This window comes from Nannospalax galili, unplaced genomic scaffold (assembly GCF_000622305.1).
Source record: "Nannospalax galili isolate Female #2095 unplaced genomic scaffold, S.galili_v1.0 scaffold668, whole genome shotgun sequence".
NCBI classification, from domain to species: domain Eukaryota; kingdom Metazoa; phylum Chordata; class Mammalia; order Rodentia; family Spalacidae; genus Nannospalax; species Nannospalax galili.
In genome coordinates, this window is record NW_008358090.1 from 152,052 (window position 1) to 178,391 (window position 26,340).

The 26,340-nt window shown below is 49.9% G+C and overlaps 1 protein-coding gene across 6 annotated transcripts in view; it reads left to right on the forward strand.

Annotated features, from left to right (window-relative positions):
• Nucleotides 1-503: 503 nt before the first annotated feature.
• Nucleotides 504-26,340, forward strand: part of Capn15 (calpain 15) — a 28,764-nt gene continuing 2,927 nt past the window's right edge. Inside the window, exons 1-8 of one of the 6 annotated variants that reach the window (XM_017795133.2) lie at nucleotides 504-888; nucleotides 11,609-11,897; nucleotides 21,782-23,249; nucleotides 23,795-24,003; nucleotides 24,106-24,289; nucleotides 24,356-24,579; nucleotides 25,243-25,368; nucleotides 25,448-25,600. In XM_017795133.2, the coding sequence (XP_017650622.1) occupies nucleotides 11,722-11,897; nucleotides 21,782-23,249; nucleotides 23,795-24,003; nucleotides 24,106-24,289; nucleotides 24,356-24,579; nucleotides 25,243-25,368; nucleotides 25,448-25,600 (2,540 nt within the window). In that variant the 5' untranslated portion in view covers nucleotides 504-888; nucleotides 11,609-11,721. Of the gene's footprint in view, nucleotides 889-11,608; nucleotides 11,898-15,366; nucleotides 15,497-21,781; nucleotides 23,250-23,794; nucleotides 24,004-24,105; nucleotides 24,290-24,355; nucleotides 24,580-25,242; nucleotides 25,369-25,447; nucleotides 25,601-26,340 lie in introns of those variants that run through there. The other 5 variants (XM_017795135.2, XM_017795134.2, XM_029557710.1 and 2 more) reach the window with 5 other exon arrangements.

Consider the following 26,340-nt stretch of genomic DNA (forward strand, 5'->3'; position numbering starts at 1 on the left):
AGGATGTTCCAGTTGGATGGCAGGTTCACTCTTGAAAGATGAAAGACTGCTCAAGTGATACCTGGAGTGAGCACGTGCTCGGTCCCTGCTTCGCACTACTGGGCCCTGAAAGACCATGAAGAAAGAAGTCAAATATCGTTGAGGGGCCTGGGGGCGGTGGAGAGCAGCCAGGAGACCTCAGCCAGGCAGCCAGGTTGGGCTGGGCGGCTCTCTGCCCCAGGGCAGCTGACTACGGTCTCTGACCAGGCCCAACAGCGACCTAAATCCCTAACCTCTCCCTGGGACAGAAGTAACACCGCCGGCTGTGCAGACGTAGACGGAGCTTCGTGGCCCGCCCCGTCTCGCGTGTCCCTCGCGGGGCATTTTGGGAGCCGCAGTCCGTTCCTGGCCCGCCTTGCACTAAGCAGGCATGGGGGTGCCACCTATATCCGCGGCCTGGGTGTCTCCTGTAGAGTAGTAGGGAGAGATCTTAGGGAAGGAGGGTGGAAAGTCGGTACGTCCTGGGACTACAACTCCCGGCATGCCTTGAGCGGCGCTGCTTCATCCTATGGGAATCGTAGTCCCGGCGCGATTTCCAGCGCCGCGTGCGCCCGTGACGTGCCGTAGCCTCGGGCCCTGGCTGGGCGCCACGCTACGAAAGCGGCGTAAGGCGTACCGGGTCGGCCGGGCGGGACGGCGGGTGCTACGGAGGCGGCGTAAGGTTGCCGGGCCGAGACTGGCGCTTCTCGGCTGAAACACACTCAGCCGGCCCGGCATCGCGGACACCGGCGAAAGAGCCCTCGGTGCCCTCAGGTAGAAGTGGTGGGTCAGCAGACTGAGGGCCGGCGCCTGGGCCGCGCCCGCGTAGCTGAACCACGAGCGCTGAAGAGGCGCTGCCGGCTCGCTAAGGTGAGTTCCTCGTCAGGCGGGCGGCTGTCCGGCTCACGTCCCGCAGAGCTCGGCCTCGAGGCAGCGGCCGGGACCCAGGAGGTCCGGCCTCGGGGCAGCAGCTCTGGGTTCGCCCTGGGGGCAGAGACCTGGATTGTGGCGGGCCTGCGGGGGCATGGTCATGTGGGTCACTCCGGGCCAACCCCGAAGCCTCGGACGCAGGCGACCCTCAGCGCCTTCCTGTCCTTGAGTGCCCTCTCCTCCGGGGCTAAATGTTGTCCCTCAGCACGCGGGCGTAGGTTGCAGGGGCACCATCCTCAGTAACTGGTGGCTGCGAGGGTAGCGTGCGGATGGCGTCCAGCATGCCCTCCTGTCCCACACTTCCTTCTGCTTTTATGGGCCTGCCAGTAGGCCGGCGAAGTTACAGAGCGACTCCTTGGCACCCCCGGCTTTTGGTGGGTTTTTTTTTTTCTTTCTTTCTTTCTTTTGACGACTGAAAACGGGGTCCATCTGGGATCCCTGTTGTGTGGCCAGATGCCCTTTGCTGGGCTGGCTTTCAGTGATCCTTGAGTGTCTGTAGTTTGTGACAAGACCTCAAGTAACAGGACCCTGATATACCCAGGTCCCCAAACACCCAGTCCCAGAACCTGTGAGGGCCCCTGCAGCTCAGGAATGCATGCATCAGGGAGAACCTTCGCTCACTCACGGTGCTGTGGGGTCTATGCTCCAGTGGAGTTTTCTTCTGCCCCCCACCCAAAGTCTGCAGAAGTGTGAATCACAGGTGTGGAGTTTGCCCCAGAGGTTCTCCCTGCTTCCAGAATCTAGCGGTCAGAGACAGGCTCAGGACCACAACTCTATAGTGTGGGCCAATTGTGTCTTGCTGGACAGCAATTTGGTCTCTGTGGGGTTGTAGGTCCTGCTTTCTCCGAGGTCCTGCTCCAGAGAGAGGCACCCCTTTCTTTCCCTGGCATCTGAGAATTACTGGAGCTGTTTGAATGGCATACAGGCTAGTGATCTCAAGGAAAACAGATTTAAATCCTGGATCCATTTAAACCCAGATACTGTACAACTTTTAGGGGACTTAACTATCAAAACTTAAGTTGGCTATGGTGTCTGTAAGCAGGAAAAGCCATGCTCTGCCCCACATCTGTGCAGAAGACTCAGCTTCTCTTCTATAGGAAACTGTCTTTCCACGCCTGAGTTCAAGGTGTGCCCTGGTTCTGCTCATGCTTCTGTTGACTGAAGCTCCTCAACATCAGGCCCTCCCTGACTACCAAGCCCTTCTGGCCCCTATCATATTTTATCCAGCCTTGGGATAGCACTCTGGTAATCTCCATTTTACAAGTGAGGAAACTGAGGTTGTAGGACAGCAGTTACTAGCAGGGAAGGAGTAGAGGAAGCTCTAAGTCTCTGATTCACAGCCCCCCTTTTGGCCTCCTATCACCTCATCAGTAGCAGTTGAGAAGGGGTTTGGGGGTCTAAAAACATTCAATATGCATGCATTGATGAGCTGATCAGTGAAGAGCCTGAGGAAGGCAGATAGTCCTTAGACTAGCCCTGTGGTCCTTGGTATGATACCTGATACCACCTCTCACTGCATTGGATTTTGCTGAGGCTAAGAAGGCAAATGATAAATGGGATAAAGGAGCTCTTTGATACATATATAATAGAAACCCAGTATCGCTTGTGACTTGTCATATTGTTTGTCCTGGATTCAGCACTGCCTGGACTGGGAGGCTCAATGATGTGAAGCACAGCAGTGGCCTCAAAGCTCTGGGCTCAGGCCTGGAGGAAGACTGCCTGCCCCAGGCACCCCCCTGGGGGTGGGATGCCTGTCTACCTGGACTGTGCATCTCCTGACTACCCTGCCCTTCTGGCTCTTACCTCATACTGGTTATGTCACCTGACATAGAACATCCTGAAATGCATTGTGCTTCTATTTTAGAAACTAATGAACCCCCCAATTCCTCAAGCTACTTTGGTTGCAAGCTCTGCCATTTGGCTTGCGTCCTTCCCAATGTACCTTGGTTGTCTGCAACCATTTGACCACTGCCCTGGGTCAGTTGACTTCTGAAGTTGAGGAGAGCTCTTAGGGCAGTCCAGAAAGCCATCTCTGTAGTCTCTGGAAATATGACTAGTAGCCTGTGACCCTTATAAGTGTCACTGACAGGAGGCAGAGGAGGCTGTGGGTTGATGCTAGGCTTAGAGACCTGCTTAGCCACATGCTTGTCACTCTGGGTTATGGCATAGCTGGGGGGAAACATGACCAGTGGACTAGGGAGCATCTTGGTGTGCTCAACATAGTACTACCCAGACAGATCCTACTACTAATCAAACTGGTGCCAGGGCTGGTATATAGTAAGTCAGAGGTACCCTGTCACAGAGTGGAGACCCAGGAAAGACAGTATGGGACCCCCAGCATAAGCCATGAGGTATTAGGTAGTCTGGCTGTTCCTATATACTCTTCTTCACAAACTGTCATGTGGGAAGCCAATGATACAGCCATCCCTGCCACAAAAACTCACTGGACAGCAGGGCAGGCTTGCTCAAGTCTCCACCCCAGGAGACCAAGTGGGACACCTGCCTTGGCCTCAACCCTCTTGTACTGACAAATGCAGAGTCACAGCTCTCCTGCCCATACCCATACTCAGGTTCCCTGATGCTGCCATCCCTCCCTCCCTGGTGGCCACACTGAGAATGTGCCTGGACAGGGCTTTAGGATATCAGCAGGAAAACAAGCAGACAGCTGCTGTTTGGAAATGTCAGGGTGCAGCTGTGCCCACTGCAAATCATCAGGAAGAGAAGGCAGCAGAGCAGTCATCACTGCAGATGGAGTTCCTGTGCCTTCTTCCACTGTGCTTGAAAAGTTGCCCTTTGGATTTAAAGTCACTCAAGCAGGTTGAGCCTCTTGGACTTTCTGCCTCTTGCCCAATATTATTCCCTATCAATTTAATGGAAAAACAAAGCAAAAACCAGTGAGTTCTGTAGCTTTCTGGAGCCCCTGCCTTCCTGCAGGGAAAGCCCAGAGCTTAGTGGGAATAGAAGTGCTGAGAGACCTGCTGTGCAACACCTCACACTCCTGATTCCCGGCCTGCCTCTTGGGGCCCAGCAAAGAGCTTAAGTGCCACTATGATTCTTGTTCTGCTGATGGCAGGGCCACTAGGCCACCCAGGCCAGGACTGCTCCTGCTATCACTTAGCAGACAATCATGGAAGTGCCAAAGCAAGAGGATTTGCCTTGTTAAAATAGAATTCCACATGAAACAACATTGAACTTGTGAACTAAAAATTGAAATTCTATATTCATATTTTTCTGGCAATATCATTTTGAAAAACATAATTTCCTTTCTCGTGATGCATGATTAAGATGATGAGCAACTCTAGAGACACAGAGGGACCTGCAGTGTCCCATTTTCTTAGCTAGGAGGCAGCAAGGCCAGCATGTTGGTCTCTCCAGACATCACATGTCCTTTCCTGAGCCTATCAGGGCATGTCTCCTCTTGCTTCAGAAACCAAGTACTGAATCCCAGCCTCAAGCACTGCTAGTTTTATCTCAGTGGGATCAGTCTCATCTACTGTGAACAGGCCAAACAGTCAGAGGCCCAATTCTGTTTTGAGGCCCAGCTTCAATTCTTGACTTTTACCTATGAGCTGGTAACTGGAAGCTTGGATACCAGTGAGTACTTGACAAAAATGGAGAAATCTAGAACTCAAGGGTGAGAACTCAGGGCCTGTTTGACTGTGAGAAAGGTTGTTGCCTCAGACAAGGGCAGGGAAGAACTAGCAAATCCATCCTGCTCCTGGGTCTGCAATCTTCTCTGTATGTGGAACAGGTATAACTTTTTAAGGGAGAGGGACTCCCTGGGCATCATGTGCTCAGATGGGACAGTGAGTCTCTAAGTGGCTTTGGCCGTTGTACTGTAGAAGAGAGCAGGGCCTGGACCATATGGCCAGTCAGGACTGATTTGCAGGACTTTGACTTGTGCAGGTAAGCCCAGAGGCTGTGTTTGTCATTTCTGGGCCAGAATCCAAACTTTGATAGGAGGGATATATCATCTTGGTGAGTGCTACCATGGCCAGGCTGCTCAAAAGTTCCTTCCTAAGGCAGCAACCAAGGTGTGGGCACAGAGGCATCTTGTTATCTGTGTGGCCTCAGATGAGTTAGTTTCCAAGTGCTGTGGATTATTTGTGGGTTTGTTTTATGGAATAGCTGGGTTGGAGTGCTACGATGGAAAGAAGGAACTCGTCTCTCTGGTTCAAGTGCCCAGTGCCCCTCTGTGAACCCTGGTTCACAGCCCCTCGTCCTGCTGCTCTGCTCTGCTGGTCTGGTTCTCTGGCCTTCCAGGAACTTTTTTTGGGAAAGCTGTGTTCTTAGGGTCTGGGAGTCATGGTCCTGTCATTTGGGCCACATTGTGCCCTCCTGAATGTGCCATCTGAGATGTCTCCCCTAAGCTTTGCCAATGGCCCCCACATGGAACTCCCTTCTTGTCCTTAAGCTAAGGGGTATTTTGGTCAGAAAGAGAAAGCTCAGAGGATAGTTCATCCTGTGGAGGGTGTTCCACCTGTCTTCAGAAAATGCTGTTCAGCCAGTTCTCACAGAGATGAGTCCTCCCCTGGGGTGGATCCTGGCCTGGTTTCTTAGAGGAAGGATTCCTCAGGTCATTTTCTCTAGAGTAGCCTTGCCTGTCAGTTGTATCCGAGCCATCAGTTGCATCCCAAGGTTGCTTATTGGCCTCACATCTGGACCAGCTGCTTCCTGCTCTGGTGGGTGCAATTCTGAGCAGTAGTGGGTAACTGTGAGTGCCGAGTGGGTCTGGGACTGCTGTTGTTCTCTGCCATCTACTGTCTCATGTGGGGAGTGATATTGGGGTTATTGCAGTTACAATAGTAGTGGAATAGCCTTTTGTAAGATTAACCAAGATGAGGTACGTAGGTGGTAGGTAGTCTATCAACTGGTGTAGAGAACTCCATTCTACTTTGGCTTAATGGGAGTAGGGTACCATGCCCAGGGCACTCACAGGAGATCCTGTGCTTATACCAAGAGCCCAGAAAGCACAAGATAAAGTGGGTCTCCCTGGCCATGGCTAGGTGACACCTCCAGATTGTCCTTCTAGGAATGGGGCATCCAACAGCCTTTGGGTATAGCCCTGGGTAAGAGGTATCACCCTAGCTGCTGCTGAGTATCCCCTGGGCTGGGAAAAAGGATAGGCTGTACCAAGGGGCCTTCACAGTGGGTTTCTAAGCCTGACTTACCTGAGATATACTAAGCATCTCCCCCTCCAGATGGGCTATCATGACTAGCACCTGCCCTCAGAGGGCCCTCAGTGGCTGAGGGTGGAACTGAGGGCAACAGAGGAAGGTGTCCATGTCATCACCAGGACTTGGCCTCCTTACTGAGGGCTCATCTCTGCCTTCCATGTAGAGTCCTAAGGAAGTGTTATCCTGTCTTCTAATTCTTATCTTGGGTGGACATCCTCCAGTTGTCCTCAGTATATGCAGGACACACTTCACACCAGGCCAGGGACATGCTAATATATCTTGGTAATTGGCATTTTGTCTTCAGGGAAGTGGCAGCCCCACTTCCTTCCTTCCTTGAGACCAGATCTAGGCCACTGTCCCATTTAAAAGTAGAACAGTACTTCCCAAATGAAAACAAGGGAGGAACTGGGTGGTAGGTCTTGGGGAAGAGTAGGCATGGGCCTCAGGGTTGAGAGGATCAGAAAATCTACCTCACCTATGCATGCATCTCATGGTCCTTAGTGCACCTGCTCTTTGTACCTCTTGTCAGAGGCTGATATGGTGAGGTCAGAGGCAATGAGACAGTTAGTACCTACTGCAGGGACCACTGAGCATCACTATTTGCCATGTCCAACCTCCTAAAATAGCCTGGCACTCAGCAGAGGTCAAAAGGTGTTTGCTTCCAGGTGTAGTGTGCATCCCAACAACTCAAGAGGCAGAGGCAGGCAAATCTCTGAGATAGACCAGCTGTGACTACAGGGAGATCCTCTCTCAAACAAAACAAAAAGGTGTTTGCTGAGCACACAAACATGAATAAAAGGAGGAACAGGTAGAGTATTGCTGGAATATGGGGCTTTGTCTACCAGCAGGCCCTGCAAAAGAGGGTAGCCCTTGGGATAACTGAGGTCTGCCACCCAGGATGCGGGCTGTGCTATGTTCTTTAAAATCCCTCCCCATCCTGTTCTCTTTGGAGGACAGTCTAGGCAACCAGAATGGGAAGGAAGACTGGCCCTACTTGTGTCAGCACTCTTCAGTGTCCTGCCCAGCACCACACATTTATTCTACTGGTGTGCTCCGGCCAAGGTAGAGGAGACCTAGGAGGGGCCAGCCTCCTTTGCTCAGAGAAGGCCTGGCCCCTGTCCTTGGCAAGTGGCCTGGGTGTGATAATTGCTTCTGCAGAGGATTGACTAGAGCCAGAGGAATAGCCAACCCTCTCCAAGGCTGCTGCTAGATAATCCCCTTCTACTTTCTGAGAGGCTCCTGAGTAAAACTGTCACAACCCAGAAGGAATGCATGTGGACTCTTTTGCACAGCTACCTACCATACATGTGAGATTGCTAACCACTGAGGCTACAAGAAAGACTGAGGCCTACAGCTGCACCTGGAAAGCTAGCAGAAAGAAGATGGGTTTTAAGAGGCACATGTACAGCTGGGTATGGTGGCACACATCTATAATCCTGGTACTTTGGATGTAGAGGCAGGATGATACAGGAAATCAGTATCATTCTTGGCTGCACAGTGAGTTGAGGCCAGACTGGGGTACATAAGACCCTGTCTCAAAACAAAGAGCCATATTGATGCCAGCTTCTCAAGGTAAAAAGCTTCCCAGGCCAAGGAGCTGGTGGTCAGCTGCTCCCTGGTGGGGTGAGTGTGAGTTTAAGACTGTACCAGCATCTTCTCTCAGGCCCCCAAGTAGCCCTCACCTAACCAAGGCAGTGGTTCATCAGCATTCCAGGGACTCTCTCCTCCCTGGCAGCAAATACAAGGTGTTGTCAGCATAGCAAGCTCCTGAGAACCTTGCTTTTCCTGCCTGCCTTTTCTCTGTTCTGCACACTCAGCAAAAAAAGAATATGCTGTCCTCATCTTCCAAGGAGACCTTACCCTCAGCTCAAGGAAGATACCACCAATGAGCAAGCACAAAGGCATGAAGAGGGTAGGCTCTGGTGCCCCACCAGGACAGGATTGGTGAGAGGGGTGGGTGGCACTTGTGAGAACTATGCTTCCAGTGGCACTCAAGCCCATGCAGGACACTGGTGTCTTCCTGGAGGAGTGAATAGTCTCCCTGGAGGTAGGCAAGCAACCCCTGAGGTATATGGTTCCTGCTTTCACAGTGAATGTGGCCCAGTGTTGGCAACAGACCAACTTAGAAACCTCTGGTGAGCAGTTTCTGCCCCATGGACACTACTACTGAGCCCGGTTCCCAACACTTTCATCTACCTCTTACTTGCTGAAGGTTTGGCTGTGAGAGAGTAGCACCAGAAATACTGAGTCCATTTCTCACAGTAGGCACCTGTGTTCTAGGACTCATCAGTGCAGGGGGTTACTCTGGCACTGACACATAACCACAAGAGAGGCAGATATCCTAGGTGCCCTTGTGATGTGGGACTAATGGCTGGGGAGCATGCTTTACTGGGCACCTAGACAGAATCCTCTCAGTAAGGCTCCAACAAAAGCCACCAGCACATGTGGCTACCAGACATGAGGCTGCATGTTTATGTTGAGCTAGAAAGCAGAGTCTAAAGATCTTGGCCTACCTAGGTACAATGGTACGTGCTGTAAATTGTAGCACTCAGGAGGATGAGGCAGGAGGATCAGGAGTTTTTTGCCAGTTTGAGCTACATTGCAAAACTTCTGTCTGGAAAAAAAATCAAAAGCAGTAAAATTTTGAGGCCAGCTTAGACTGCTTAGTGACACCCTGGGGGACAGGGAGAAAAGGGCACCTTGATCAGAAAAGGTACACTTAGTAGCTCAGTAATGTCCTTTGTGATGATTTAATACTGACAGGACAACATGATAGATATATTGAGTTACACAGAGTATGCCAAAGTTCTTTTTACCTGATCTTTGTTGTTTTGTGGGTTTTTTTAAAGATATATTTTTATTTTATGTGTATGAGTATCTTGCCTTCATTTATGTATGTATACCACTTGTGTGCCTGGTGTCCACAGAGGCCAGAAGAGGGGAGTCAGATCCCCTGGAACTGAAATTACAGATGATTGTGAGCTGCCATGTGGGTGCTAGGAACCAAACCAGGGTCCTCTGCAAGAGTAGCAAGTTCTCTTAACTGCTGAGCCATCTCTCTGATCCCTTTTTTATTAATTAATTTGTTTTTTTTTTTTGAGGCAGGGACTCACTGTACCCTAGGCTGGCTGGAAATCTCAGTTCTCCTTTAGCCTCTCCAGTGCTGTGATCACAGGAATGTACCACATACCCAGTTCTACCTGTTCTAGGTGTTTTTTGTTTTGGTTTTTTTTTTTTTTTTTTTTTTTTTTTTTTTTTTGGAAGAACAGTCAAATAAACACCTCTTTTGACTATGTAGACCAGGCTGGCCTTGAACTCACAGAAATCTGCCTGCCTCTGCCTCCCGAGTGCTGGGGTTAAAGGCGTGCGCTACCACATCCAGCTTCCTGTTCTAGTTTTAAAAAACGTTATTGGGGGCTCAGGAAGGGATGTGTGCACACGTGTGGAAGTCAGGGACTTTGGGGGACTTTGGGGGATCATTTCTTTCCTTCCACTGTGTGTTCCAGCCATCTTTCAGGTCCTCTATCTGTTCTTTGTATCTCCTTTGTATGGCTTGTAGGAAGCCTGGACCTGTGTTGTATTGTCTGGCCTGGGCCGGCCAGCCCTTCCTTAAAAGAACAGTTGGAATACTTGTGGCCTTTTGTGGCCTTTCTCTGAAAGAAGCCACAGACAACATGTAAACAAATGAGTGTAGCCTTGTCCAGTAAAATATTTATGGACACTGAAATTTTAATGTAAACCAAGCATGATAGCATACACTTATAATCCCAGCACTTGGGAGGCTGAGGCAGGAAGATCTTAAGTTTAAACTAGACTATGCAGTGAGACTATGTCTCCAAAAAAAGAAATTTGAATTTTATATTTTTCAGTTCTGGCATCCTTTTCTTTTTGATGTTTTTTTCCTAGCCATTTAAAAGTGTAAACTAGGGGGCTGGAGAGATGGCTGAGCAGTTAAGAACACTGACTGCTCTTGCAGAAGACCCAGGTTCAATTCCCAGTGCCCACATGGCAGCTAAAAACTGTTCTTAACTCCAGTACCAGGGGAACCTGACGCCCTCTTCTGACCTCTGCAGCATTGTATGACACAGGTGCACTTACACACATGCAGGCAATGCTCATACACATAATATAAAAATAATAAAAATTTTTTAAGTGTAAACTAAAAGTTTTTCTGGCTTGCTGACTGAACTTGACCCTCAAGCCATAGTCTGTGACCCTGTTCTCGACTAGAGGGTGTTTAGAGCCTTTTCTGTCCATATGGGAGAACTGAGTAGCCACAAGTCTCACAGGGTCACCAGGTTTGGGAAAAGCATCACTTCACACTTGAATTCAAAAGGCAATTGGCAAACATTATTGCTGCATGGGAGACACAGCTGGTTCTGATTTGAAACCCCCATGGTGAAAGGGTACAGAACTGCCTGGCCCCATAGTCTGTGTTGGAAAGAGGCTGGGCTTGGTGCTGTTGGTTCTCTCAGGTGTCAGGTGCTGGCTCCTGAAGGCACTACAGATGCCTGTCACCTGTCATGTTAGGCTGTCCCCTGGGCCTGCCTACACTCCATAGATGTGTCACGGCTCCGTAGTCTTCCCTCACCTCCACTCTAGCACCACTTTTAGTATTGTAGAGACTTATTCAGAAGCCAGAGAAAGGGCTATCAGTGGGTGATAGGTAGGAACTACTGTAACCAGGACAAGTTTCTAGCCTACCTACAGTCAGAGGGCAACCTAAATACCTACCTTAGTCTATAGCCCAGAGAGGAGATCCCCACCCAAGTATTCCATGTTTGTCAGCCTCCCAAACTGCGAGGTCCTCCCTGACCCAAGGATCACACCTTCAGGTCTTGTTTGGTTTCAACCCCCCTTAGCCAGCAGGTATAGGATAGCTCTCTTGTGGTACAAGTAATCTACCTGCTTCCTCCCAGGCATGGACAGTCTCTCAGGTTCCCTGGTATTTCCCAGGTATAGTGCCTGCCTGATGAGTATGGGTTTACGCAATCTACTGCTGCTTTTTTGAAGGCATAGTTTGGACTTGGCCAAACTCAGATACCTTTCTTTGAGGCCTAGACCAGCTCTACTGTGCCTCTACTTTCTTTCCCACAGGCTGTCTCCTTGATCATTTCTTCTGTAAAAAGGCAAAGCTGCTCTCTTTTCTAACTAAGGAATAAAACCCTTTGAAGACTAGAGACAAGTATGGGAAGGTGTGATATCCTGAGACCCTAGTATGCTACAAGCCAGGGGGCCCCAGAGGTGCTGGCCTTTGTCCTCTGACCTCTGCTCCCTTGTAGGGCTTGGCTGTGGGAGGTGCAGTGCTGAATACTTAAGATTAAGTCCAGGTTCCTGAACCTGAACCTGGTTTTCTTCTTGCCTACCCCAAGCCATTCGGCATACTGGGAATCCCTCCCAGAGCCTAGGGTTTCATCTGTGTGAATCACACTGTTTTTCTCTCTTTTTATTCTGTTTATTTTTGTTGTTGTGTCACTGACCAGCCGGCCGCTCTTTCTTCGGTGTGGGCACTCTCCTCTCTCCATGCTCCCGTTCGCGCGCCACCGGCCAGAGGTGACCGGGCCCGGCTCTCTACGTGGCCACTGTCAGGGGGGCCATGGGGAGCTCCGCCTCCTCCCTGGCTGCAGAGACGGAGTCAGACCACGGCTTCCCTGGGGGGCCGCCCTACTCGGGGGCCCCGGCATCAGCTGGCTGGTGTAGGAGCGGCCCTGGGGAGACTGTCTGGCAGAGTGCCCTGGTCACCAGACAGCACCCACATCCCCGGGCCCGAAGGTAAGAAGTGGGGGAGGGGCTCCTTTGAGGGGTCTTGGGCAGGAGGCCTCTTTTCAATGTCTCCCTCCTTGGCAGAGGTGCTTGCTCAGAACTGGGGTTTCTGTTTATCTGTACTCTGTCTGGCAACTTTCTCCCCCATGAATGTGCAGGACCTGAAATAATCTGGGATGATCACTGCTCTTGGCTGGCAAGTCTAAGAGTCTTCCCCTTGCCTGGGGTTGCACTGTAGTCTGCAATGGGCAGTACTTGTCCAAGGCCTGTGGTGCTCCCATAAAAGCTGTCTGGAGGGAGTCTGCTGGCTTGCTTCACACAGGTTGTCACTGCTACCCCTCCCTGCCTGTGATGTCCCTGTTCCAATGTGGCTACCTCTAGGGGTGTCTTGTGGTTCATTGGGAGCCATAGGAGCTCTGCCATCCCTCTCTGAGCCATGCATAGCTTTAGCTACCCTTTGGAAGGGGATCTGGCACTCCCTAGACATTCAGGGCTCAGCCTCAGGGAAGACATAGAGCTAGTGGCTCTGCTCTGTAGGGTACCCAGGTAACTGTCTGGCTGTTACTTTACTGAGAGAAGCTCACAAACAGTTCATGTAGGGCTAGGCCTAGACCTATGAGAAGCAAGCAGGAGACTGTCTTCTGAGGTATGTTTGACACCGAGTTCTGAGTTGGCAGACAAGGGACTTGAGGGGATGCTACAGGGAGGTGCTAAGACCAGCATGAGAGTCTGGAGTTTGAGTCCCTCTACTGGATAGGGGAGTTTAAAGTCCAGAGAGACAGGACAGGCAGAACCATGGCAGGGACCTCCACACAGGTGGGGATGGTACACTGCTTCACCTATGCCTGATGGCATTAGAGTGCCTCCAGTTCCCTTTACTACATGACTTGTCTGCCATCAAATTCATCTAAGTATATGTTCAGTTATTTTCAGTGGTTCATAGCTTTCTACAAACATCCTTATGAGTCAGTTTGCACACAAAAGAAATACCATTTGCAGTCAGTCACTCAGTCCCACTCTGGCCACAGGTAGGCACTAACCTGCTTTCTTTCTGTAGGTTTGCCTTTTCCAGAGATTTCACATGGAGCCTGTGTATCTGGCTTGTTTTACTTATCATAATATCCTCAAGGTTCATCTATGCTGCTATGTATGTCAGGACTCCCTTTTCATACTTGAGTGGTATTTTGTTCTAAGAAAAAGCTACCTTTTGCTTGTCTGCTTATGGACATTGGGTTAATTCCACTTGATTTTTTTTTTTTTTTTTTTTTTTTTTTTTTTTTTTTTTAAAAAAAAAAAAAAAAAAAGAGGACGATAAATCTTTCACAGAGATCCACCTGCCTCTGCCTCCCAAGTGCTGGAACTACAGGCTTGTGCCACCACGCCCATCTAATTCCACTTGATTTTTATAAATTAACTATTTACCAACATTCACACTAAAGTTTTTGCATGGAAGTATGTTTTAATTGTCTTGGGTAGATTCCTGGACTAGAGTTGCTAGGGTTTATGGTGAGCTCATGAAAGATTATGAGAGATACAACTTTCCCAGGGGTTGGCCCATTTACATTCCCACTAGCAGGGTCGGAAGGGTTCTGGTGTCCTCCATTCATGATTTTGTTATCATCTGTCTTTGACTCTAGCCATCCTGTAGGGTATGATGGAGGCTTATTTGGCTTGATTTGCATTTTCCTGAAAGCTAATATCTTTTTATTTTCATTTATTTTTTAATATTTTATTATTTTTATTTTATATGTATGAGTGTTCTGCCTGCATGTATATAAGTGCACTGTGTTGTGCAGTACCTACAGAGGTCAGAAGAAAGTGTTGGATCCCCTGGAACTGGAGTTACAGATGTTGTTAGCTGCCACGTGAGTGCTGGGAATCGAACTTGGGTTCTCTGCAAGAGCAGCCAGTGCTCTTAACTTCCGACCATCTCTCCAGCCCCTTATTTCCATTTATTTTTGTAGATCTAGGTCTATATCCTAAGGAAAAGTTATTAAGAGTTGAATTGCTAGGCCCACACTCTGGCTGTTGGTACTGCAGCTGCATGTCGAACATTATTCTCAGTATTGTGTTAGCAAGTAGTGCCTCAGCAAAGAACGTCATTTACTTGTCACATGGTAGGTGGCTCTGCTCTTTTTTATATTTTACTAAGTTCTTGTATGCAAATGAAAGTTCAAGGTTTGTTTCTTAGGTTGGGGGGAGGTAGTTTACCAGGCATGGTGATTCACACCTATAATCCCAGTACTTGGGAGGTTGAGACAGGAAGCAAAGCAGGATTGCTGAATGTTTAAGGTGGCCTGGACTACATAGTGAGTTCTAGGCCAGCCTGGGCTGCCGAATGACACCGTGTCTCAAACAACAACAGTAACAAGAAAACCCCACAAGATTTTAAAATTCAGAACTGTGGCCAGGCATAGTAGCTCATGCCTGTAATCCTAACACCAAGGTGGTAGAGGCAGGAGAATCAGGAGTTCAAGTCCAGCTTGGGCTACATGAAAAAAAGAACTTTGGGAAAAAATAAATAAAACAACTATTTTGCCAGGCAAGTCCATCAGAGACAGACTGGGGAGGGTGGAATAAAGTGAGGCCCAAGTACCTAAGGACACCAAGTACCTAAGTGACATCACTCCATATTTACCCTAGTCTCCTGCTGGCCTTTTCCCCTGAGTTGGTGTCCCCAACAACCACTATTTCCCACTGCAGGTGGACCTGGCCCTTAGGGCAATTTACTATCTATGTAGGTAGTAGGCACCCAGGATGAATCAGGAAGAAATTGTGTTAATGACCTGGAAGAATTCATACATACCCAGACTGAAACACCTTACTGTGGCCACCCTTTGGAACATACACACATACAGAGGTACCAAGCATGGGAAACAGGCAGCCTTTTACCTGTCTCTGATACACTAATCAGCAGCCTAGAAGAAGCATGGGGCAGAAACCAGTAGCAGTGGCAGCTCCTGATTTCTCTGAAGGACTGCCAGTCTCAGGAGAGGAGACACTCTCCTTCTAGATAATCCCCAATAGGTAGCTGAAAAGGCAACTCACAGACTACCCAAGGCTAGGAAAGCTAGGTATGCTGGCTTTCCCTCCCTCAACCCAATAGTCATCCCAATACAGGAAACTTGATTGTGTCCAGCCTCACCTGGCTGCTTAATCAGTGAACAGTTGATTCAGGCATTGCCTGCCTAGGGACCAAGACAAAGACACATCTACCCAGAAAAGCAGATCAAGCTTGGAGCCTTCCCCAAGGAGGGAGGCATTACCATCACCCCTAAGAATATAGAGCAGAATTCCTCAGAGCAGTCTACCCTGAGCATAGGTGGGGATGTGAGGAATTGGCAAGGGTACAGCATGAAGCTGTGAGACAAGAGTCTCCCTGGCTGCTGTGTATACCAGGCTGGCCTCAATCTCACAAAGATCTACCTGCCTCTGTGTGAGCCACCATCACACCTGGCTTTTTTTTCTTTTACTGTAGGCTTTTGTGGTGGTCTGTCCTGGCCTGTTGACTTCAGGTCTCTGAGCCTTGGGTCCCCTTCCAGGCCCTGCAGCATGAGACTTAACCATGGACTGTGGAACCAGCCTGAGAGAACCAAGGAGGGTAAAGGGTAGGAAACCTGTGAGGTGCATAACAGTGCTGACCAGAAATGCCCTAAGAGTCCCTCATCCTGACAGGTCTTCTGGCTGTAGAAGAGCCACAGCTTGCCCTCTGGAAATTTGTCCTGCTTCCCAGAGCCAAATTTGATCTTTAAGCATTATTTTCATTTGAACTATCATGTACTGCAGATGGAATCTTCCTCGTTTGGCTTATCTAGTGGGAGTTTCCCATGTTTATGCCCTATCTCCTTCTCTTCCTGAGTGCTAGCTGGGCTAGTAGATGCCATGCTTTAGGATCAGCTGGGCCCAAGGCCACCCCAAGTGGTTCCTGGGGTAAATGAGCCCTTGGACCTCTTCTGTGGTTTTGAAGCTTGTATTGCGTGCTTTTCTTCTTGCTGTGACAAAATTTTCCTGACAAAACCAACTTAAAGAGTAAGAGTTTATTTTGACTCATGGTTTGAGGGTATACAGTCCGTCATGAAAAAGAAGGTATGATGGTAGGAGTCAGAAGTGTGTCTCTTAGGTGACTTCCAATCTGATCACATTGACAATGAAGATTACCACAGTTCTACCCCTTGTCAACTTGACTCCAAAGCACATCACTGTTTTTTTAATGTATTTTTATTTTCAATTGTGTGTTTGTACATATGTGTGGGTATGTGCATGTAAATTCCAGAGCCCACGGAAGCCAAACGCATCAGATCCCCCTGGAGCTGGAATTACAGGTAGTAGCCTAATATGGGTGCTTAGAATTGAACTCAGTTCTTCTACAAGAACAATTCGCTCTTAACTTGCTGATCCCTCTCTCCAGCCTCCAGAACACATCATCTTTATTTTTTATTTTATTTATTTATTTATTTATTTTTTTGGTCTTTTTGAGACAGGGTCTCCCTGTAGTCCCAGCTGTCCTGGAACTCACTATGTAGACCAGGCTGGCCTTGAAGTCACAGAGATCCGCCTGCCTCTGCCTCCTGAGTGCTGGGATTAAAGGCGTGTGCCACCATGCCCGACTATTTTTTTATTTTTTATCTTTTTTTTGAGGCAGGGTCTCCCTGTAGCCCCCCAGCTGGCCTGGAACTCACTGTGTAGACCCAGCTGGACTTGAACTCATGGAGGTCTGCCTCCAAAGTGCTTGAACTAAAGGTGTGCACCACTATTCCCAGCATTAAAACACATCACATTTAAACATAACATTCTATCCCTGGTCTCCATAGGCTTGAAATCATCTTAGAATGCAAAATGCATTCATTCCAATTTCTTTCGAAACAAGGTCTTGCCATGTAACCTTGGCTGGCCTGGAACTCAAAATGATCTGCCTGTCTCTACCTCCAGAGTGTTGAGGTGATAGGCATGTGCTACCATACCTGGCTCATTTCAATCCTCAAGGCAATCTCTTAACTATGAATCTATTTTTTTAAAAAAAAAAACAGTTTACATAATTTCAATATACAATGGCATAGAATAAATATTCCCATTCCAAAAAGGAAGAATCACAACATAGCAATATAAAAGAGAACCAAAGAAAGACCAGAACCCTACAGTATAAACACCAAACTCTACAGCTCCATATCCAGCACCTGTGACTCAAGGTGGCATTATCTGGGTTCCAATAGCCTTGAGTAGCCCCATCCTTCCACTGCTGCCATCTGCAGTACACATAGCCTTCCTTTGAACTGGGTTCACTCCATCCCTGCAACTTTGCTTGACAGACATCCCACAGCCCTCGCATTTCAAACATCATGGAATGTCCATTGCAACTTGGGCTTTACATTCATAGCACAGTGGCCTCTCAAGGCCTTCTTGCAGGGAATCTAACCCTAGCACACATTACCTGATCTCAGTAGTTTCCTGGAACTTTGTATAAGCCTCTGTGACTCCATAACTCTTTGGTTTTGCATGCCTGCAAAACCAGCACCATGTGTATGGCACTACCAAGTTCTGCTGCCAGCTGTAGATGGCATCTGGCTCCCTTCTACCATAGCTGTGGTACCCCCTGTGGGCTTTGCTTTTAAATCCTGGGAAAGCACTTCTTAGGCAGTTGTTTTCTACTAGGAAACTTATTTAATAGCATTTTTAGTTCAGCCTCTCTCTTTCCAAGTGAATTTATATTTTTACAAACTAGAGCCTTCAGTGAATGGGATTTTATACTTGAGCATTTTTCCTATTGTCCTAGTACAAAGGGTAAAGTTTCTTCTTAATTGGGCTAATCTCTAACAATTATAGATGCTTTGTCTGCACTTTAAATTCACTAATGCTCCTTTCCTTACCAGATTGCACTTTTTTTTTTTTTTGGTCTTTTTGAGACAGGGTCTCCCTGTAGCCCCAGCTGTTCTGGAACTCACTATGTAGACCAGGCTGGCCTTGAACTCACAGAGATCCGCCTGCCTCTGCCTCCCGAGTGCTGGGATTAAAGGCGTGCACCACCACGCCCGGCCAGATTGCATTTTAAAAAAAATTTTTTTTATTATTTTTATTTTATGTATATGAGTGTATTGCCTGCATGTATGTGAGTGCACCCATGTTGTGCAATGCCACAGACGTCAGAAGAGGGCTTCGGATTCCCCTGGAACTGGAGTTAAGGACGGTTTGTAGCTGCCATGTGTGTGCTGGGAATTGAACCCAGGTCCTCTGCAAGAGCAGTCAGTGCTCTTAAGCACTGAGCCATCTCTCCAGCCCCCAGATTGCACATTTTTTTTCATATCTTTCTGCTTTGAATTCTCATTATAGACCTCAATAAGAGACTGGAGAGATGGCTCAGCAGTTAAGAGCACTAGCTGCTCTTACAGAGGACCCAGGTTCAGTTCACAGCACCCACATGGCAGCTAGCAACCATTATAGCTCCAGTTCCAGGGAATCCGTTGCCCACTTCTGGCTTCTGCAGGAATTGCACACATGGTACACTTACATACATGCAGGCAAAAATATTCATACACATAAAAATAAGTAATTCTTTAAATATCAGTTGGTTTTTTTCGTTTTTTTTTTTTTAATGTGTATGAATGTATTGCCTGCATGTATGTGAGTACACCTGTGTCGTGCAATGCCACGGAGGTCAGAAGAGGGCTTCCGATTCCCCTGGAACTGGAGTTAAGGATGGTTTGTAGCTGCCATGTGGGTGCTGGGAATTGAACCCGGGTTCTCAGCAAGAGTAGTCAGTGCTCTTAACCACTGAGCCATCTCTCCAGCCTCATTTTGTTTTGGGTTTTTTGGGGGGTGTTTTTATTTTATGTGTATGCGTGTATTGCCTCCACATAGGCAAGTGCACCCGTGTGGTGCAATGCCCACGGGGTCAGAAGAGGCTGTCGGATCCCCTGGGACTGGAGTTAACGGATAGTTGTTAGCTGCCATGTGGGTGCTGGGATTGGAACCTGAGCCTTCTGCAAGAACAACCAGTGTTCTTAACCTCTGAGCCATCTCTCCAGCCCTAAATACTGGTTTTTAAAAATAAAAATAAACCTCAGGGGCTGGAGAGATGGCTCAGTGGTTAAGAACACTGGTTGTTCTTGCAGAAGGCTCGGGTTCCAGTCCCAGCACCTACATGGCAGCTAACAACTGTCTGTAACTCCAGTCCCAGAGGATCCGACAGCCTCTTCTGACCTCCGTGGTCATTGCGCGACACGGGTGCACTTGCCTACGTGCAGGCAATACAGGCATACACATAAAATAAAAAAATAGCTTGGCATGGTGGTGCACTCCTTTAATCCCAGCACTCGGGAGGCAGAGGCAGGCGGATCTCTGTGAGTTCAAGGTCAGGCTGGTCTACATAGTGAGTTCCAGGACAGCTGGGGCTACAGCTCAAAAAGACTAAATAAATAAATAAGTAAATAAATAAATAAATAATTTAAGTAAAAATAACCTCAATAACTGTAGTAAGCAATAACTGCCACAGCCTGAATGCTATGCTGTCTTGAGATTTCTTCTACCAAACAACTTAGTTCATTACTTTCAAATTCAGCCTTGCTCAAGTTTTAGGACATGGACAGAATACATCCAGATTCTTTGTCAGAATATTATAACAGGAATGTCCTGTAGCATAGTCTCAGATAGAGTCCTGGTTCTCTGAAATCTCAGAAACTGGCTTCCACTCATTTCTTTTGGCATTCTAATCTTCTGAACCCATTAAACTCTACTTAAAGCATTCTATGGCTTCAAATTCTTCTACATTCCTCCTTAAAGTCAGTTCCAAAGGCCTACATGGTCAAGTTTATCACAGCAACAGAGGCTTCTTGGTACCAATTTTCTTTCTCTATTACTGCTTTTCTCATTGTTGTGACAGAAACAGCTTAAGAGAAGGAGGATTTATTTTGGGTCATAGTTTAAGAAGGCATGCAGTCCATGTCAGGAAGGCATGGGCTGTGGGAGCATGAGGCAGCTGGTCACTTTGTGTCCTCAGTCAAGAAGCAAAGAGAGATAAATGCTAGCTAGTACTCATGTTTTTTCCTTTTTAAAATATTATTTATTTTATATACACATTTACACACATGCCACTCAACGGCTCACATGTGGAGGTCAAAGGAGAGCTTGTGGAAGTTAGTTCTCTTCTACCTTGTGGGTCCTAGGGATCAAACTCAGGTCATCAGGATTAACAGCAAGTGCCTTTACCCACTGAGCCATCTCACCAGCCCTCCTTTTCCCCCTTTTTAGTCGATCTGGCACCCCAATCCATGGGATAGTACTACCCACGTTCAGAGTAGGTCTTGCTTCTTGAGTTAAACCTCTCTGAAACACCCTTGAAGACAACTCCCAGAGATGGGTCACCTATGTGATTCCATATCCAGTTAATAGTGAAGATAAACCATTACAAGGTTTCCTCAGTCTGTACAGTCAGAGCCTAGAGCTGAATCAGGGAATGTGCCAAGAGAAGCCCCTGGTAGCCCTGCATGGCATGGTCTTATCTTTCCTCAGGCGACTACTAGGAAGTGTACTGTAAAGGGTTAAACTTGCTCTGCTGCCCATCAGGGCCCTCTGGGATGCCCACCCTTGGCTATATTCTGAAGTGAATGTGCAGGTAGAGAGAGTAGTCCTCTTGTGTAGTGGCCTTTTTTCATCTGTGCTGGCATGCACTGTGTTCTAGCTTTAACCCACAAGCCCTCTCTAAGTAGGGAAGATGAAAAGAAAGGTCTGGTGATCTCCAGTAAGGTTTGGGCCTTTCTGAGCAGAAGCCCCAAGTCAGTGCTGTCTCTGGTCCAGGCAGCGTAGGTGCACCTGCCTATCTGCTGCCTTAGGACCCTCAGAGCCCCTCTGTCCCTGCTCCAGGGCTCTCAGAGCCCCTTCTGTCCACTTGGGCTTTGTCAACTGTGGACAAAGCCATGGCCAACTCAGCAGCTTCTCCACATGGGATCAAGTGCCTCTCCATCTGCCCTTCCTAGGGTACCCAGCCTACACAGGCAGGTGGAATTAGAGTTGACTCTGGACCTTAGGCAACAGTCATTTTTTTCTGGGGAGAGTGTTTTTTCTGGAGGAGGATTTTTCTTTCTTCCTGATTCAAAAGAGTTAGGAGCATGAGTTTCGTGCTTCGTTGTAAAGAACAATTGATTTTCCTGGAGGCAGAGCAGCTACAGTCAGTTTAAGAGATAGGGATTGTAGAGATGCCTTTGTGGCTCAGCCCTGCCATGAGGCCCAATACCCTTTCCATCTACCTTAGAGGAACAGGGGCACAATCTGGGGGCAGGCAGTCAGAGCAGGAGCCCAAAAACCTCCCTTTAAGCACAGAGGCTGCACTCCTTGCAGTGCACTATGCATCCTGTCCCAAAGTCTGAGAAGGATGTGTCAGGCCCTTAGGATGGTGCAAGGTGTAGACCTCATAGCTTCAGCCTCCAGGCATGTCTACCCTATGTCTATCATGTAGCCTCACTATGCTCAGGTGACCCTTCCAGGAAAGATCTACACAGCTTTCCAGTACTCACTTCCACACTGCTACAAACTTAGTGGTATGCCAAGCCCACAGGGAACATATAGGCCCATATAGGTTCAACCTCTGGTGTTGCCCCAGAATTAAGGCTCAAGGGGTCTGCTATGCCCCTTATTGGTGAGGGGGCTATAAAAACCGAAAATGTACACCCGGCAGAGGCTTGGATTGCTCTGTCTGATGGCTACCCTAACACCTTACCCCCTGGACCTCCTGAACTCCAAACAGAACATGGCTGACCTCAAGTTGGCCACACTTCCTACATCTGTAGCCATCCACCTACAACAGGCCTAGGTACCCTCCATGGGAAGGTGGTGTCCCATTGGCCTTGGGACACTGTAATCACAGGCCTCACAGATGCCACACTGATCAGATCCTTCCCTTGCAGCCACACACACTCTCCTGGGTCTATGGCCACAGTCGGGGAGTGGTCCTGTGCGCGCTGCACCTTCCTGAACCCAGCCGGCCAGCGCCAGTGCTCCATCTGTGAGGCCCCCCGGCACAAGCCAGACCTGGACCAGATTCTGCGGCTCAGCGTAGAGGAGCAGAAATGGCCCTGCGCACGTTGCACATTCCGGAACTTCTTGGGCAAAGAGGCTTGTGAAGTGTGCGGCTTCACCCCAGAGCCTGTTCCTGGAGCCCCTCTGCTTCCCATTATCAATGGGGTCCTGCCCAAGCCACCCACCATATTGGTGGAACCAAAGGGCAGCTGCAAGGAGGAGGCAGGCCCAGTGCGGACAGCAGGGCTTGTAGCCATGGAGCCAGCCAGGGGGCACCTGGAACAGGAGGAAAAGAAGGAACAGGAAGACGAAGGGGAAGGGACAGAGCCTGGCAGTGGCTGGGCCTGCCAGCGCTGCACATTACATAACACGCCAGTTGCCAGCTCTTGCTCTGCCTGTGGGGGACCCCGGAAACTGTCATTACCCCGCATCCCCCCAGAGGCCCTGGTGGTTCCTGAGGTTGTTGCCCCTACTGGCTTCCATGTTGTTCCTGCTCCATCCCAGCCTGTCCTCCCTGGGGGAGGTACTGAGGCTGAGTCTTCTACCAGCCAGGGTCCCTCCACTGAACAGGAGCCCCCCAGGGTACCACCCTTTAGCCCCTTCTCACCCACCCTGCAGAATAACCCTGTGCCCCGAAGCCGCAGGGAGGTCCCCCCCCAGCTTCAGCCACCTGGTCCTGAAGCTGCTCAGTCCTCGCCTACTACAAGCTCCAAAGGGTACCTCCAAGGTCCAGGCAGGTCTGCCCCTGGGCCCTCCCGCCTAGCAGAGCTGCTCACAGGCAAGGAGTTGCTCTCAGGCAAGCGACTGAGTATACTGGAGGAGGAGGGCCCAGAAAGCAGCCCGGCCCGCTGTGAGGCGTGCAGTGATGTCATTGACCTAGCTGGAGACACTGTGCGCTACACACCTGCCAGCCCCTCCAGCCCCGACTTCACCACCTGGTCGTGTGCCAAGTGCACACTCAGGAACCCCACAACAGCCCCCAGGTGTTCAGCATGCGGTTGCTCCAAGCTACATGGCTTCCAGGAGCACAGTGAGCCCCCTGCTCACTGCCCCGACTGTGGCACCAACAAGCCTGGCCCCTGTGTTGGATGCTGTGAACGAGCTCCCTCTTCCCACAAGGCTGCCCGCCTTTTGCCTGATCGCTTGGGCCAGTGGGCCTGCCCTGCCTGCACCCTGATCAACACACCTCGGGCCAAGCACTGTGCGGCCTGCCATACACCACAGCTTCTGGTGGCCCAGCGTCGGGGGGCCACACCCCTGAGGCGCCGGGAGAGCATGCATGTGGAGAAGCGGAGACAGACAGATGAGGGTGAAGCCAAGGCACTTTGGGAGAACATCGTGGCCTTCTGCCAGGAGGTGAGTAACCTCTTCCGAGGCTGAGAGCTACCTTGGAAATTCACCTCCACCATTCATGTCACACCCCCTCTGCCCACATGCTTAGGAAGATCCCTGATCCCCTATATGTAAGCCCACAGAGAGGTGAGGATACAGTGAGGTTGCCCTGCTCAGGGTAGCATGGAGGCCAAGACACTTTGTGTTCTGTCCCTTTGAATTGCGGAGCCTAAGCCCTGGGTGACCTTATCCTTGGGTCAGCTGGAGGAGCAGCTGGAACTATGCCATCTCGCAGGCTCACATGCTTACTGCAGCTGCTTGTCACTGGCCTGCAGTGCCATGGTCTGATGGCCATGTGTCCCCATGCCCACTCAGGATCATCCTAATGGTGAGCCCTTCACACAGGTCAGAGTGGCCTAGCACCAAGGTTAGTATGCTGCACAAGGGCCCCACACCAACCTTCTGAAGCTCCTTTCGGAGGGTGGGTCTTGTCCCAAAAGGCAGAGTGGGATCATTCCGGGCCTGAGGCTGCTCTACCCAGCCTGAGTGTCTGACCATGGTCCCTGCAGAATAGTGTGAACTTTGTGGATGACAGCTTCCCCCCCGGCCCTGCATCTGTTGGCTTCCCAGCGGGTGACAGCGTCCAGCAACGAGTGAAACAGTGGCTGCGGCCCCATGAAATCAACTGCTCTGTCTTCAGGGACCACGGCACTCCGTGGTCAGTCTTCCACACCTTGCGGCCCTCCGACATCCTGCAGGGGCTGCTGGGGAACTGCTGGTGAGGCTCCAGGTTTCTGTCAGGGTCAGACAGGCTCAGAGGAGAATGGGAAGCTTTCTGGTTCAGCCGTGGGCATCTGATGAGGTTGTCTGCTCCATATAGGTTCCTGAGCGCATTGGCAGTACTGGCTGAACGACCTGACCTGGTGGAGCGGGTGATGATCACACGTAGCCTATGTGCAGAGGGCGCCTACCAGGTGCGACTGTGCAAGGATGGCACATGGACAACAGTGTTGGTGGACGACATGCTGCCCTGTGATGAGGCTGGCTTTCTACTCTTCTCACAGGTGGGTCAACTGGATAGTAGTTGGGGTGGCGGCCAGGGCAACCTGTAACTCTGATCCCTCCCCCAGGCACAGCGGAAGCAGTTATGGGTGGCCCTCATCGAGAAGGCGTTGGCCAAGCTGCACGGCTCCTACTTTGCCCTCCAAGCAGGGCGTGCCATCGAAGGCCTGGCCACGCTCACTGGTGCCCCCTGCGAGAGCCTGGCGCTGCAGGTCAGCTCCACTAACCCCCGAGAGGAACCTGTTGACACTGACCTCATCTGGGCCAAAATGCTGAGTTCTAAGGAGGCTGGGTAAGAGGGGCGGGCGCTGCCATGGTCTGCCGCATTGGGAGGAGAGGAGAGGCGGAGAGGTGGGAAAAACAGGAGGCAGTGCCGTCTGACTGCTTTTGCATCTCACAAGGTGCTCTGGTGCAAGCTGGCCATAGCCAAGATGCCTAGCTAGACTGCCCCAGGTGTCCACCCTGGGAAGAGCCACATCCTGCTCCAAGTGGCCACCCTGGGAAGAGCCAAGACCCTGTAACCTCCCACTTAGGAAAAGGCAGGCCAGAATCCATGGAGGGGTCCTGAGGAGTGGAGGGAGGTGTTCTGAGAGGTGCCACATCCTAGTAGTTAGTTTTGTGAGTCTTGACCACCCCCCCTTCCGAGGCCTAGTATAGAATCTAGACCTAAAGACCTACAAAAGCTGTAGGTCTGGGAGAAGATGCTAAGATCCTTATCTACAGCTAAACCTGGGCAGCACCCCACCCACCACTGGGATCTGAGCCTCCAGAATCCAACTTTTATCCCAGCCAGGTCCTTTGAGCTTAGGCAGAGTGCGCTGCACTTCCTGAAAATATGTCATGTGAATCCCAGACTGTGACTCCCAAGTTCAGGGAGTCTGTATCTCCTCCCCTCTGTCCCACCCCCACCCCCCACCCATCCACTCCATCAGCTAGGGCCACTCTGTTCACACAGATTCCTCATGGGTGCTTCCTGTGGAGGAGGCAACATGAAGGTGGACGATGCTGCCTACGAGAACTTGGGCTTGCGCCCCCGCCATGCTTACTCCATCTTGGATGTTCGTGATGTACAGGGCTCCAGGTAGGGACCTAACTGGCTGAGTGTCGACAAGTATCTGGACACAGGGCACAATCTTGGTCCTCAGTCTTATGGTCCACAGGCTCCTGAGACTTCGGAACCCATGGGGCCGGTTCTCCTGGAATGGCAGCTGGTCGGATGAGTGGCCTCACTGGCCAGGACACCTGCGAGCAGAGCTCATGCCACATGGTAGCAGCGAGGGTGTTTTCTGGATGGAATATAGTGACTTTATCAGGTACCTGTCTCTGGGAACTGGTCTGGGCAAGCTGCTTGTCTGTGTCCCAGGTCTGTGGGGCTCTGAATGGCAGCTCTTGAACTGACCGAGGAGATTAGGTCTACAGGCAGCAGGGTTTACGTGTGTCATTCTTACTCCTGTGATGTTCAGGAAACATATATCAGTCGGCTTACACCTTAACAAACACTTGAGAAGAACAACTTAAAAGCAGAAATGGCCAGGTGTGATAGCACATGCCTTTAATCCCAGCATTGGGGAGGCAGAGGCAGGCGGATCTTTGTGAGTTTGAGGCCAGCCTTGTCTACATAGTGAGTTCCAGACCAGTTGGGGCTACAAGGAGACCCTGTCTCAAAACAGACATACATACATACATACATACATACATACATACGTAAATGCAGAAATGGGGGACTGGAGAGATGGCTTAGTGGTTAAGAGCACAGGCTGTTCTTGCAGAGGACCCAGGTTCAATTCCCAGCACCCACACAACACATAACAAGCAGCAGTCCATAACTCCAGTTCCAGGGGACTCCAACACTCTCTACTGACCTCTGCTAACATTGCATGACACAGGTGCACTTACATGCAGGCAATATATTCATACACATAAAATAAAAATACATAATTTTTCTTTTGATCTTTTTGAGACAGGGTCTCCCTGTAGTCCCACCTGGCCTGGAACTCACTATGTAGACCAGGCTGGCCTTGAACTCACAAAGATCCACCTGCCTCTGCCTCCC